Source organism: Somniosus microcephalus, chromosome 12, assembly GCF_052327205.1.
Source record: "Somniosus microcephalus isolate GS21.2 chromosome 12, FLI_Smic_1.0, whole genome shotgun sequence".
In the NCBI taxonomy this organism is placed as follows: domain Eukaryota; kingdom Metazoa; phylum Chordata; class Chondrichthyes; order Squaliformes; family Somniosidae; genus Somniosus; species Somniosus microcephalus.
Genome location: NC_140998.1, coordinates 154,086,978 through 154,102,370, shown reverse-complemented (window position 1 = coordinate 154,102,370; position 15,393 = coordinate 154,086,978). Strand labels below are relative to the sequence as shown.

Here is a 15,393-nt window from a genome sequence, read left to right as displayed (position 1 = left end):
GCAAAAGACAAGGCTGAAGCATTTGCAACTATCTTCAGCCAGACGTGCCGAGTGGATGATCCATATCGGACTCCTCCGAGGTCCCCGCCATCACAGAAGCCAGTCTTCAGCCAATTCGATTCACTCCACGTGATATCAAGAAACGGCTGAGTGTACTGGACATAGAAAAAGCTACGGGCTCCGACAATACCCCGGCTGTCGTGCTGAAAACCTGTGCTCCTGAATTTATCACACCGCAGTCAAGCTGTTCCAGTGCAGCTACAACACTGGCATCTCCTAGACAATGTGGTAAATTGCCCAGGTATGTCCTGTCCACAAAAAGGACAAATTACCATTCTATCAGTCTACTCTCAATTAGCAGCAAAATGATGGAAGGTGTCGTCAACAGTGCAATCAGCAGCACTTACTCACCAATAACCTGCTCACCGATGCTCAGTTTGGGTTCCACCAGGACCACTCGGCTCCAGACCTCATTACAGCCGAGGTCCAAACATGGACACAAGAGCTGAATTCCAGGAGGTGAGGCGAGTCTAACTGCCTTTGACATCAAGGCAGCATTCAACCAAGTTATCTTAAATATTCATTCTCGGGATATGGGCGTCACTGGCAAGGCCGGCATTTATTTCCAGAATTTTGACACAGCAACAATGAAGGAATGGCAATATATATCCAAGTCAGGATAGTGGGTGACTGGGAGGGGAACTTGGAGGTGATGGTGTTCCCATTCATCTGCTGCCCTTGTCCTTGTAAGAACATAAGAAGTAGGAGCAGGAGTAGGCCATACGGCCCCTCGGGCCTGCTCCGCCATTCAATAGGATCATGGCTGATCCGAACCTAGGCTCACGTCCACTTCCCTGCCCGCTCCCCGTAACCCCTAATTCCCTTATCAGCTAGGTAGTAGAAGTCACCTCCCCAACACCTATAAGACACAAATCAGTAGTGTGATGGAATAATCCCCACTTGCCTGAATGAGTGGAGCTACAATAGCACTAAAGAAGCTCAACACTATCCAGGACAAAACAGTCCACTTAAATCGGCAAGGCTTCTTTGGCAGCACCTCCCAAAACTGTGAACTCTAGCACCTCGGACGAAAAGGGCAGCAAGTATATCGAAACACCACCACCTCCAAGTCCCCCTCACACACCATCCTGAGTTGAACATATATCGCCGTTCCTTCGTCGCTGGGTCAAAATCCTGGAACTCCCTACCTAACAGCACTGTGGCAGCACTTTCACCACAGGGACTGCAGCGGTTGAAGGCGGCGGCTCACCACCACTATCTCAGGGTAATTAAGGATAGGCAATAAATGCCAGTGTTGCCCACATTCCAAGAATGTTTTAAAAAATGGATCAGCAACTGCTATCCCATGTCAGGATAGCTTGAAAGGAAGAGTGGTAATGTCTTAAAAGAGCACCTGTGGCATGAAAGGCTTCTTTTGGCACAAAGATCATAATTACTCATCTTTAGATTGGTGTTCCACTTTCTTGCACTTGTGTGCAGGGACCAACATAGCAATGGAGTCATCAATGTACAAACTTAACAGCAGGAAACCTACAATGGACTATTTTCCCCAGAGTGTTGCAGATTATTGTCTAAGAAACACGCTCTGAAGAAGATAAAAAAGACTTGCCTTTATATCACAGAATCACAGAAACCCCACAGTGCAGATAGAGGCCATTTCGGCCCATCGAGCCTGCACCGACACATATCCCACCCGATCCCGGTAACCCCTACACCGACACATATCCCACCCGATCCCGGTAACCCCTACACCAACACATATCCCACCCTATCCCCGTAACCCCACGTATTTAATCCCCCTAACACTAAGGGTCAATTTATCATAGCCAATCAACCTAACCCGCACATCTTTGGACTGTGGGAGGAAACCGGAGCACCCGGAGAAAACCCACGCAAACACGGGGAGGATGTGCAAACTCCACACAGACAGTCACCCGAGGCCGGATTTGAACCCGGGTCCCTGGCGCTGTGAAGCAACAGTGCTAACCACCATGCCACCGTGCTTATATAGCACCTTTCATGACCTCAGGACGTCCCAAAGCACTTTACAGCCAATGAAGTACTTTTAAAGCGTAGTCACTGTTGTAATGTAGGAAATTTTAACCACTGACTTTATCTATTGTTTTCAAAGTATTTGCAACATCAGTAACTTGTGTTTTTCTGGTTCTGTGTAATTATCTTACTTCTCAATTTTTGCCTTATTATGCTCCTGTGAAGCACCTAGGAATATTTTCCAATGTTAAGTGCACTATATAAATGCAAGTTATCATTATTGTTGCAAATAAATCTATTAGTTCTAGACTGATTTCAATGGTCTAACAGTGTGGTACTTATCACCTTTCATAGCAGACAGGAGAATGTGATGAGCAGTCCACATGGTTTCCAGTGTGCTATACTGTAATAAAGGGCAACTATAGGTCCTGTGGCATACTAGGCCATTCACAGCATGTATAAGGGCACAAGGTTATGGTGTCGGATTATGGAAACTGTGTTCTTGCTGTTAAGAGTATTCAGGAAAAAGCTGGAATCATGAGTTTATGCCCACAATTCCCATCTCAGTCAGGCTGAAAAGAGGCTGTGAAAGAAAGACAAGGTACTTTACAGAGAAACACAAAATTGACATTTTTTAAAAACAGCAGTGATCAGGGAGATGTGGAAAGAGCAGGGGGGTGGGACCAATTGGAGAGCTCTTTCAGAGAGCTGGCACAAGCACGATGGGCCAAATGGCCTCCTTCTGAGCTGTATGATTCTATAACACAACAGATATTGCTCCATCGGTGCCTTTATGGATCGTCTAAAGAGCAATCCCGCCTCACGTGAAGATTTCCACCCTCAAAACTGAAGGAAAGGTGGACAGCCGAGTGGGGAGGGTAGGAGGAAACAGAACAGAGGAACAAATCACAAATTAGAAGCCAAGACCAAACATCTCTCGCAGTGAATTAACAACAGCCTTCACTTACTGTGACCATTTTAGGAGCACAAGCCTTGCTGACAGTTTTTGCCAGTGCAGAAACCTTCTGGATACTCTGACCCGTGAGCCTCATCAACTCCAGAGGAGAAAGGGACAGAAAGTCCTGTTAAAAACAAAAGATACAAGTCTCAAAACATAGCGATCACAAATTTGTAAGTGGCAGGGTGGGTCAGAAAATTGGGATAGAGGCATCAATAACTTATACTTATACAGTGCCTTTAACAAAGAGAAACTTCCAAAATAAGCCCACTAAACACCAAACAAAAATAGAGAGAAAGTTAAGGGAGGTGGTCAAAGAGGAAGGTCTTGAATATGGAGAGACACGGAGCAAAGCTAAATTGGTTGGAATGAATATATTGCGTCTTTCACGACCTCAGGATGTCACAAAGCACTTTATAGCCAATGAAGTACTTTTGAAGCGCAGTCACTGTTATAATGTCGGAAACGCGACGAGTCAGTTTGTGCACAGCAAGCTCCCACAAACAGCAATGTGAAATGACCAGATAATCTGTTTTTTTAGTGATGTTGGTTGAGGGATAAATATTGGTCACAACACTGGGGGAAAAACTCCTTGGCTCTCATTGAAAGATTCAAGATTCTGAGGGGGATTGACAAGTCTCAAAACTGGTCCATGCAAATTGGTCAAACATGGTCCAGCGAGAGTACCATACAGTGCAGTAATCAGCCACCAATATTACATACCAACCCTGACGGGTAAAGCCAATAGTGCAACACTGAGCCGTATAGGTTAAACCTGGTTTGGCTCCCAATGTTTGTTGCGATCTCTGGATAGGCATAATTGGCCTCAGCACCCTAGCTTAGCAATTGGGGGGGGGGGGGGGAACGTTTTTTAAAAATCAGCCAGAACCACTACAGTGACCCTGTTGGAAAAAGGGTGTCCAGTGAAAGCAGTATCTGGCTTGGCAATAATGCCCTCCACTATCAAATAACTGCCAATACTCACTTGTCTAGGCTCCCACCTGAAGGATGGCCACTTGGGTGAGGTGTTATAGGGCATTTCTGTGGGAGTTGCTTCAGAGGGCAGCAACTCCTTCAGGAGAAGGGGGTGGAACTGGAAAAAGGAAACCCTAATGAGAGTGTATAATGCTGCAGTTCTTCATTAGTCTATGGGCCCAGGGATGAAGTTTGCTGCAGTAGTTTGCTATAAGTACTTCTGAGTTTATTACAGCATTACTCCGCCCCATTCCATTCCACCCACTGCCTTACCTGACAGTTTACAATCTGATATTTGCTAAGCCTCTCACACAAATCCGAAGGCAAGCCGGTCCGCTTCAGCTTTTTGTTAGCCATGTTTTGCAACCTAATTTAGGAAAATGAAATAATATTGAGGTAGATGCAAATGACTGCACTATTACATCAAATTGTACAAATGTAAGAAGTCACACAACACCAGGTTATAGTCCAACAGCTTTATTTGAAATCACAAGCTTTCGGAGCGCTGCTCCTTCTTCAGGTGAAGTGGAGAAATGCATAAAGACACAGCTTATATAGTCAGAGAATCATGTCAGGTGTTTACAGGTAACCTTTTCAACTGCCATTTATCACACCTCGGCAGAGAGATAATCACAGCAGTCAAAGGTGTGAATGGTGTCCAAACAGGTCAGTCAGGGAAACATTACATCAAAGAACAATGTGGTGGGGTCACAAGGGGCCAAATATTGCAGATGCTGGGGGTCTGTATGAAAAACAAAAAAACAGGCAAAAAACATTTTTTTTGGCTGGAAATCACAGCAGGTCCGGCCGCATCTGTGTAGAGAGAACAAGCCAATGTCGACTCGAGTCTGGATGACCCTGCATCAGGTGGGGTTACATGTAGCGTGACATGAACCCAAGATCTCGGTTGAGACCATCCTCATGGGTGCGGAACTTGGCTATCAGTTTCTGCTCGACGATTTTGCGTTGTCGTGTGTCTCGAAGGCCACCTTGGAGAATGCTTACCCGAAGATCGGAGGCTGAATGTCCTTGACTGCTGAAGTGTTCCCCGACCACACCATCAAATTGTACAACATAGTACAAATGTCTTAGGTACCCCAGCGAGCAGGTACACCACTGCAACTCTTGCTAAGGTGTACTCTCAGCTGCTGGATGTCCTCCAGTACCCCAGCAATGTGGCTATTCTTCACACGTGAGCTCCCGAGGGCGAGTATTAGTAGTACAGACACACAGACACTTCCAGCAGCAGTCACAAGTCAGCAATCAAACATTTTCCTATGTTAAAGGCGCTATGTAAATGTAAGTTGTTGCTGTTGAGTGTTAACTCTGGTGGATTTGTGCCTTCCCTGAGCCCGGGATACTGAAGCTGAATGCAATGCGCCAGCTGTGATCTGCTGCCTCAACACAGGTAAGGGAGACAAACCTGGGATCTTCTTGATCTAGTGCAACCCTGGACACTGCTTATACTCACTGACCTACCGGTGAGGCAGAAACACTACATTTAATGCCATCAATGGCAGATGCCCAATACCCCTACTGTCATTATCCTTCAGTGTAAAGGGCCCCAAATACAATGCAGGCTACTTCCCAAAACTTTTCATGCTCTCCACAGCTTCCATAGACAAGCCCACACTTCCTATATACTGAAATTTACCTTACCCACAAAACATCTGGGATAGTGGGCAAACAATGAACCCTAATCCCACTGGGATATGCATTGCAATTAGTACAGGATACCAGTGTGTACTCCTGATTTCTCTCAATCTGCAGAAGCACCACACAGAACACATAATTCAGGCTAAACTGCTAATTTAAATTTATTGCAAGTAAAATTATACCGAACAAAGAATAAACTAGGTGAGATCACAATACGTTATTTAACTTTCATAGGTATAATGATCTGTTTGGAGTCCAACAAGAATTCAACTGAGGTTATAAATTATTCATGGCCTTCAAGTACCCTGGAGTTGCAAATAATTGCTGCAGGCATGGAGAGAACAACCTGTAAAACGCATCAGAAAAAAATGGACACCGAAACAAAGGCGATATAAGAGGCGACCAGACATTGAGGGGACAACCAGACGTGGGGAGGGGGAGGGGAGTGACCAGACATTTGGGCGGAGGGGGGTGGAGAATGACCAGACGTAGCGTACAGGGCAGAGTCCAGACACGAGGGGGAGAAATTAGCAGACGTGTGGGGGGGGGAAATGCCAGACGTGTGAGGAGGGGGGGGGGAAATTAACAGACATGTGAGGGGGGGGGAAATTAACAGACATGTGAGGGGGGGGGAAATTAACAGACATGTGAGGGGGGGGAATTACCAGACGTGTCGGGGGGGGGGGGTGGGAATTGACCAGACGTGTCCGGTGGGGGGAGAATGACCAGACTTTGGGGGGGGGGTGGAGAATAACCAGACTTCGGGGGGGGGGGGGGGGGGTGGAGAATGACCAGACTTCCGGGGGGGGGGGGGGAGGGGAGGGGAGGGAGAGAATGACCAGACTTTGGTTGGGGGGGGGGGGGGCGGAAATGACCAGACTTTGGTTGGGGGGGGGGGGGGTGAGACTGACCAGACTTTTGTGGGGGGGGGAGAATTGACCGGACTTTTTGGGGGGGGGGGGGGGGGAATGACCCCGATCTCTCCCTCGCCGCCCCCCACTGTACCTGTCGGCTCTGCTATTTTCCACCCATGGTCTCCTGATCCAGGAATTTCCCGGGCAGCGCGCCTATAAATAAATCTGTACTCCTACTGGTCACGGCCCTCAACATATTCCGCCAATCCGTGAAGGATATAAAGTGGGCGCGCGCCTGACTAAGAGCTGCTGTTCCATTGGCCCTCAAGCTCAGCCTCGGCTGCCAATCCCGTGAAAGATATAAAGTGGGCGCGCGCCTGACTAAGAGCCGCTCTTCCATTGGTCCTCAAGCTCAACCTCGCCTGCCAATCGTCGTGCAGAAAATAAAAGCGGCGCAGGCCAGTGGCTGAGATTCCAGCCTCACGGCCTGCAGCCAATCACAATCCATTACGCAAAGAGGGCGCGCGAGCGAGCGGCGGAGGTAAGCGCCACTTCGCATGCGCTGAGTTCTGAACGCGGTCACTGGTTACCACGGTGACGGTTGGCGCTTCGATTTCCTGCAGCTCGTTTTCAGGCCCTGAATTTGCTTCTTACTCTTCACCTCGGAATTGTTATTTAATGGCGCTTGCTATTTGAACCCTTCACCACAGTGAATGATTTCCGCCGTTCAACTTTTGTCAATTCTCTTCATGATACTTCAGGCCACATCTTTATCTCCATTATTATCCAGAGAAAAACAAGCCCAGTTCCCTTAATATTACCTCGTACTTTAAATAACCGGAATCATTCCCATTGCTGCCCCCTCAAGAGCAATAATATTCTCCTTCTGATTGTACTGTGTAATGTTGTGCATGGTATTGTAAGTTTTGATGGAGTAACTCTCCTGCCTTGTCTTTCCGCACTTCTTAGTCCCACCAACCAAGACACTTCACCACATGACATGTTCCATTTGGAAAAAAAAACAAAATAAAAAGTTTCTGTTTAGAAGTGTGTTAGGCAGTAAAATATGACTTGTCTCCTTAAATCTAGACCCAGCTCTCCCTTCTGCTCACTGCTACTTTCTGTCATCTGGTTCCCCACAGCAATATATTAAAAAAAGGCTTGCATTTATATAGCGCCTTTCATGACATCAGAACGTCCCAAAGCATTTTACAGCCAATTAAGTGCTTTTGAAGGGTAGTCACTGTTGCAATTTGCGCACAGGGTGGTCCATTAACAGCAACGTAATAATGATCAGATAATCTATTTTAGTGATAATCGTTGAGGGATACGTGTTGGCCAGGACACCGTAGAGAACTCCCCTACTCTTCTTCGAAATAGTGCAATGGGATCTTTTACGTCCACCTGAGAGGCCAGATGGGGCCTCGCTTTAACGTCTCATCTGAAAGATGGCACCTCCAACAGTGCAGCGCTCCCTCAGTACTGGCACTGAAGTGTCAGCCTGGATTATTATCTGGAGTGGGGCTAAAACCCACAACCTTCTGACCCAGAGCTGAGAGTGCTGCCAACTGAGCCACGGCTAGCAGGGATTACAGCAAAACACTGATCAGAATCAACAGTGGGGTCGGCTCCAATGTGTCTGAGTGAGCAAACTCTGTTTCACCCAGCTTCAGTGATTCTTGCTAAAAATGACTGGTTCAATCCAGCAGCAAGGAGGTGCTGCTGATCTCAATAAAGGAAGCCTGCACGCATCACCCACCATCGCCCGCCGCTCTCCAACCGGCTAAGTTCTGATGGGTGAACAACAACTTGTATTTATATTGCTCCTTTAATGTAGTAAAACGTCCAAAGGCACTTAAAAAGAATCAAAACATCACCGCTAAATATGTTCCCAAGAGAGAGACCATTTTTGAATCATTGCTTGGTTCTTCCTGTTGTGTCGGTACCTTTCTGCCTAGATACAATTTAGGACTCAGAACTCAGAGATTCAAACATGAAGTGCTTTATTGGAAGGAAAGGCAGTTCTGGAAAGTTCCGAACAAAGAGAGCTAAACTTAACCAAGAGAACACCCAAACATTTATCTCCTGTGACAGCGCCACCACAGGTGGGAGGAGAACACACAATACATAACATTTCCTCCCCTCTTAAATGGAAGGTCCACATTATACCTCAACAGGTAAGTTACTTTCAATGCACTCAACGAACCTAGGGCAGAGGTAGACTGCCTCAACCCCTGACTTTACCCTGGGGTTTATTCTGCCCCAGTCTTGTGGGTAAGTCACTAAGCCTACAGATCCAAGCGTCTTGGAGGCCACCGCTCTCTGACAGGATACCGGCGGTCATCGCTGGCTTCCACAGCAGTAGGCATTGACACAGGCCTGGATGGAGAAGGTGCCTGTATCAGTTGAAAGTCAGGAGTTTGCACAGGTGGAACAGTCTCTTTGACTTCCTGTGTTGGAGAAGAGCACTGTGGCAAAGGATGCTGGTTTGTGGTATCATCCGGAAACAGTTCAGGCCAACCAGCCGTTGGAGCCTCTGTGGCTGTCTCTCCTCCTAGCAACAGTTGATCTGTGTGTCTTCTCCAGACGACGTCCTCAGCAGTCTCAACCGTGTAAGACACAGGGCCCGTCTGCGCAATCACCGTAGCAGGAACCCATTTCGGTCCAGTGTTGTAGTTTCGAGCTAGGACGTGCTCTCCCGGATGAAACCGTCTCTCCTTGGCTCTTTTCTCTCTCTTTTCAACTTGAGCTTGTTGTTGACGATGGACAACCTGCTCTGCCCTTGGAGGTTTGAGTAAATCAAAACTTGTCCGCAACTACCTCTTCATCATGAGCGAAGCGGGGGAAGTTTTGGTTGTGGCATGCGGCTCGTTCCTGTAGGACAACAGGAAGCTGTTCAGATGTTGGTGGATTGAGCCCTGACCTTGCGATGCCTTCAAGGCATGCTTCAAAGTTTGCACGAACCTTTCTGCCTGGCCGTTAGTAGAGGGATGATAGGGCGCAGACATGATGTGTTGGACACCATTCACATGCAGGAAGGTTGCAAACTCCTGTGATACAAATGGTGGACCGTTGTCACTTACGAGTTGTTCCGGTGAGCCATAACGGCTGAACATCTCACCAAGTTTCCCAATTGTTTTCTCTGCCATGGTAGACCTCATCACAGCGACCGCCGGCCACTTGCTACGAGCGTCTACAACCACCATAAAAATCTTCTCTTCGAAAGGACTGGCGAAGTCCACATGTACTCGCTGCCACACTTCTGCAGGCCAATCCCAGGGGTGTAGGGTTGCCAGCTGTGGAACATTCCGAACCCTTTGACATGGGGAACATGTTTTGGCTTTCTCCTCAATATTCCCATCGAGACCTGGCCACCAGAAGTAGCTTCTTGCCATTTCCTTCATCCGAACCATCCCACTGTGGCCTGTATGAAGTTGTTGCAGTTTAGGTTCCCTCAGAGGTGGCGGAATGATGACACGGCATCCCCAAAGAAGACAACCTGCCTGGACGGAGAGCTCATTTCTTTTTGAAACGTAAGGTTTCAAACTAGGAGAATCTCCTATAGCTCTCCCTCGAATGACATTGTCCATTACCTCAGGCAGGACTGGATCGTTGCGGGTGTACCTTCGCACCTGAACTGCAGTGACAGGTGCTCCCTCCACTTGTCTAAAATAGAAGATGTCTATCTGACGAGGCTCTGGGGGAGTAACAGGCAAGGGTAGCCTCGAGAGACCGTCTGCGTTGCCGTGCAAGTCTGATTTGCGATATTTGATGTCGTATGTGTGTCCTGACAACAGTAAAGCCCACCTTTGCATCCTGCTTGCAGCGAGAGATGGAATTCCGGTGTGGGGCCCGAAGATTGAAGTCAATGGACGGTGGTCCGTCAGGAGTGTGAACCTTCTCCCAAACAGGTACTGATGAAATTTTCGAATTCCAATAACGATTCCCAAGGCCTCGCGCTCGATCTGTGCATAGTTACTCTCGGCCTTGTTCAAGGTGCGTGACGCGAAGGCGATAGGTTTCTCTTCACCCGAAGGCATGATGTGGGATATGACTGCTCCCACACCATATGGTGATGCATCACATGCTAGCTGCACGGGTAGCTTTGGGTCGAAGTGTGTCAGGACCTCCAATTTCAGCAATGCTTTCTTTGCTTGGGCGAAAGCTTCGTTGCACAGTTCAGTCCATTTCCATGTTTTGCCTTGACATAGCAACTGATGTAACGGCTTCAGCAATGTTGCCAAGTCTGGAATAAACTTCCCATAGTAGTTAAGTAGCCCCAGAAATGAACGTAACTGGCTCACATTCTGGGGTGCTGGGACCTCCACGATCGCCTTGACCTTTGACGGTGCCTTATGCAGGCCAGTAGCGTCAATCACATGCCCCAGGTACTCAACTGAAGACTGAAAGAATTCACATTTGTCTTTACGAACTCTGAGTCCGTACTCTTTCAGTCGTTGTAGTGTCGCATCCAAGTTCAGAAGATGATCCTCCTCATTTGTCCCAGTGACAAGGATGTCGTCCAGGTAGCACTGGACTCCTGGCAGTCCACTCAAAATCTGATCCATTGCCCTTTGGAATAGAGCAGGGGCCGACGTAATTCCAAACGGAAGGCGGCAGTACCTGTATAGCCCCTTGTGTGTCACAATTGTCAGCAGCTCCTTTGATTTGTCATCGACAAGCATTTGTACATAAGCCTGGCATAAGTCTATTTTGCTGAACTTTTGCCCTCCGGCCAGGCCCGTAAAAAGATCATCAATGAGGGGAAGAGGGTACTGTTCCGCAGACAGCACCGGGTTAATAGTCACTTTAAAATCCCCGCAGATTCGAACAGATCCATCCTTTTTCAGGACAGGAACAATGGGTGTGGCCCATTTGCTCACGCTCACAGGCTCCAGGACTCCATTCTCGACGAAGGCCTCCAAGTTAGCCTCAACTTTTGGCCTAATTGCATAGGGTACAGGTCGGGCTTTGTGAAACTTCGGCTTGCTGTCAGGTTTAATGTCCAGTCTCACGCTGATCTTTTTCATGTTTCCTAATATAGTAGCCATCTCACGTTTCAAATTAAAATTTCTGTTTATTCACTGCCGTAACGTTAATGTGATGCTGCAATCTCTGTTCCGAGTGTTTTGTAGTCGAAAACAAGAAAGTTCCCACAACACAGATTCATCCAATCTTCATCACCACTTGTTGTGTCAGTACCTTTCTACCTAGACACAATTTAGGACTCAGAACTCAGAGATTCAAACATGAAGTGCTTTATTGGAAGGAAAGGCAGTTCTGGAAAGTTCCCGAACAAAGAGAGCTAAACTTAACCAAGAGAACACCCAACCATTTATCTCCTGTGACAGCGCCACCACAGGTGGGAGGAGAAACACACAATACATAACACTTCCTTCAATGAGTTGCTGTCTTCGGAAGTCATTTTGAATGTGATTTTTATTTTATAACGATACTCTTCTTCGCCCATTTTTCTCCACTGCCAAAGGCTCCAGCTCTTGCTGAGGTTCAGATCCTAAGGGTGCCAGCTGCCCTCATGCAAATGGTCTTTCTTCATGTGCAACCCTAGATAGTGAGTGTTATAAATATCATCATCAAGAAACTACTTAGGGAAATAACGCTGGACGGCCAGCTGGTGGCGCCATCCAAGGAGTATAAATACTCGGGCGTGGGCCCCAGCTAGTCAGGGACATTTTGTAAGACAAGCTAGTGAAATACAACTAGACTTCCATGTTCTGAAACAAATTGATTAAAGCCTTGCTTTAATGCTCAAACCAAGTGCGTAGTGAGTTTTATTACGTCAATTTTAATCAACTTGATATCAACTCCACGCTTGGGTGATTTCGGGAACAGCCAGCTACGACTCGAACAGTAGAAGGGAACTCAGACAAGTAATCGATCCATCATGGTGAAACTACTCAGCCCTGCCCGTCTTGACCTGGACCCGAATTCACTTACAGCTGCTAAGGTATGGAAACACTGGTACCGTACTTTCAGCAACTTCCTCAGGGTGTGTGGTGAAAATGTTCCTGATAAATTAGAGATACTTGCTAATTATGTATCCCCTCATGTGTTTGATTATATCGAAGATTGTGTTGACTATGATGCCGCTATCCAAATACTACAGCAGCTATATGTCAAGTCCCCAAATGAAATTTTTGCTCGGCTTCTACTGGCCACAACTCGACAACAACCCGGGGAATCACTTGACGAATTCCTTCAGAAACTTCGCAGGCTCAGCAAGGATTGTAATCTTAAAGCTGTTACAGCTGAGCAGTACCAGGAGGAGTTAATTTGTGATTCCTTTATTAATGGGATTGCGTCTCCCTTCATATGTCAGTGTCTGTTGGAGAATAAAACCCTCAAGTTACAAGGCTGCCTATGACCAGGCATGTTCTCTGGACTTAGCAAAGAGGAATGCAGATACCTATCTTTCACCACGCGCACGGGCTGCTGCTGTCACTTTTAGTGACTCCTTCAATAGGCCTCGGGTGGAAGCCCTCACGGATGACGACTCCAACCCGGCTGATGGCAACCCTACCCTAGAAACCTACACTGATGGCAACCCCGCCCTAGCGGCATCTTGGCAATCTGGAAGGAAGTGTTTCTTCCATGGAGGTGCGTTCCATTATAGGAAATTTTGTGCTGCTCGTAATGCAACCTGCAATCATTGCAGCAAGAAAGGTCACTTTTCTAAGGTATGCTAGTCAAGAGCCACTGTTAGTAAGAAAGGCCACTTTTCTAAGGTATACCGGTCGAGAGCTCCTGTTAATTTTGCAGCTATCTTCAATCTTATCTTTTCTTATCTTATCTTATATATATCTATCTATCTATATCTATCTATATATCTATAAAAGAGCTCTTCTGTCTGTCCTTCCGTCTGTCTGTCTGTATGTACTTTATACACTCAAAAGTTATAGAGCGTACCTACACATGTGTTATATCAAAAGAAAGCTTATGATTCTGGAATGGTCATAAGCATATTTACTTTGTGGTCAGACAAAAATTGTTCAGACAGTATCCAAAAAATGTTCAAAATTCCGCTTATTATCCGCTCATTAGCATTGAGTGACGTGAAGGTTGACCAATCGTACAGTCGAGCGACCTGACGGTTGACCAATCGCTGCGTCACGGGGGCGGGTTCATTGCGTGTGCGGGCGGGCCATCCTAGAGTTGAGTGACGTGATGATTGACCAATCCTACAGTTGAGTGACCTGATGGTTGACCAATCGGTACGTGTTTGGGCGGGCCTAATCCTTCTGAGCTGAGGTGAGTGGCCGCCATCTTGATTCCTAACTCTTCATTTCTTTTTCCCACTTTCTGCGTGTTTATTTTCAAATCTACATTTCCAGCAAAAAAAAAGTTGCTTTAAAACACAATTAAATTGTTTTTAAAAGAAGTTAATTAATTTGTAAATATTTTCTCTAACCTCATTAATTTTCCTACCTTTCACCGTTTTTGCAGGCCTCGAAGCCTCGGCCCTCTGCTCCCCAGCCACGCCCGAGCTAGGCACCTCCCATTCCGCTCAACAAGCCATCATTCTAAAGGCTGGCCGGGGGCGGGGTCTGAGCCGAACGTAGCCACCGCCGCCATCTTTCTAAAGGCTGGTGCGGCAGCACGGAGCTCCGCGGAGCTATCACCCGGCGCTGGGCTCAGGTGCTTTGTGGGCCGGGCGGGTCTGAGCCGAGCATAGCCACCGCTGCCATCTTTCTAAAGGCTGGTGGGGCGGCACGGAGCTCCGCGGAGCCATCGCCAGCGCTGGGCTCGGATGCTTTGTGGCCTGTGGCCGAACGGCGGCTGCGGAGCTCGGGCTGACCGGGGCGCTGCGCTCGGCTGGGCCATGTCAGTGCGGGTGCCCCAGGCCCCGTGGCCTAGCCTTCGCCAACCGCCCGCCAGCAGCGCAACTCTCAACACTGGCAGAGGGGAGAGGGTCTGCTGGCTCCCCCCTTCCCTTTCTCCCCCCACTTTCTTCCCCCCTCCCCCCTCCTTCCCCCCCTCCTTCCCCCACCCTTCCCCCCACACCCTCTTCCACCCCCCTTTCCCCCCTCCCACACCCCCCCCTTCCCTCCCCCTTTCCCCCCCTCCCTCCCCCTCCCCCCTCCCTCCCCCTCTTCCCCCCCTGCCCCCTTCCCCCTCTTTCCCCCCTCTTTCCCCCCTCCCCCTCTTCCCCCCTTCCCCCTCTTTCCCCCCCTCTTTCCCTCCTCCCCCTCTTCCCCCTCCCCCTCTTCCCCTTCCTCCCCTCCCCCTCCCCTCTTCCCCCTCCCCCTCTTCCCCCTCCCCCTCTTCCCCCTTCCCCCCCTCCCCCTTCCCTTCCCCCCACCCCTTTCCCCCCACCCTCCCCCCCACCCCCTTTCCCCCACCCCTTTCCCCCCACCCCTTACCCCCACCCTTTTCCCCCACCCCTTTCCCTTTTCTCTCCTTCCCTCTCTCTCCTTCCCTCTGTCTCTCTCTCCCTCTCTCTGTCTCTCTCTCCCTCTCTCTCTCTCCCTCTCTCTCTGTCTCTCTCTCCCTCTCTCCCTCTCTTCCCCCAGTCTCTCTCTCCCCCCAGTCTCTCTCTCTCTCCCCCCCAGTCTCTCTCTCTCTTACCCCCAGTCGCCTCTCTCTATTCCCCCCCAGTCGCTCTCTCTCTTCCCCCCAGTCGCTCTCTCGCTTCCCCCCGTCGCTCTCTCTCTTCCTCCCAGTCGCTCTCTCTATTCCCCCCAGTCGCTCTCTCTCTTCCCCCCAGTCGCTCTCTCTCTTCCCCCCAGTCGCTCTCGCTCTCTCTTCCAAAAACAAAGCCCTCCCCCCGTGACACAGTGATTGGTCCATCCGTCACGTCGCTCGACTGTACGTATTGGTCAACCTTCACGTCACTCATGCTAGATGAGTGGATAATGAGTGTAATTTCTGAACGTTTTTGGACTACCGACTGAACAAAGTTTATGTCTGACCAAAAAG

The 15,393-nt window shown here is 48.6% G+C and overlaps 1 protein-coding gene across 1 annotated transcript in view; it reads right to left on the bottom strand.

The window, feature by feature from the left end:
• The window catches only part of rad51b (RAD51 paralog B), a 341,233-nt gene extending 334,524 nt beyond the window's left edge, over positions 1-6,709 (bottom strand). The window contains exons 1-3 of the mRNA XM_086003681.1: positions 6,608-6,709; positions 4,220-4,313; positions 2,982-3,095 (exon numbers count right to left, since the gene is read on the bottom strand). Coding sequence (XP_085859807.1) covers positions 2,982-3,095; positions 4,220-4,303 — 198 coding nt within the window. The 5' untranslated portion in view covers positions 4,304-4,313; positions 6,608-6,709. The remainder of the gene's footprint in view (positions 1-2,981; positions 3,096-4,219; positions 4,314-6,607) is intronic.
• Positions 6,710-15,393: the final 8,684 nt, after the last annotated feature.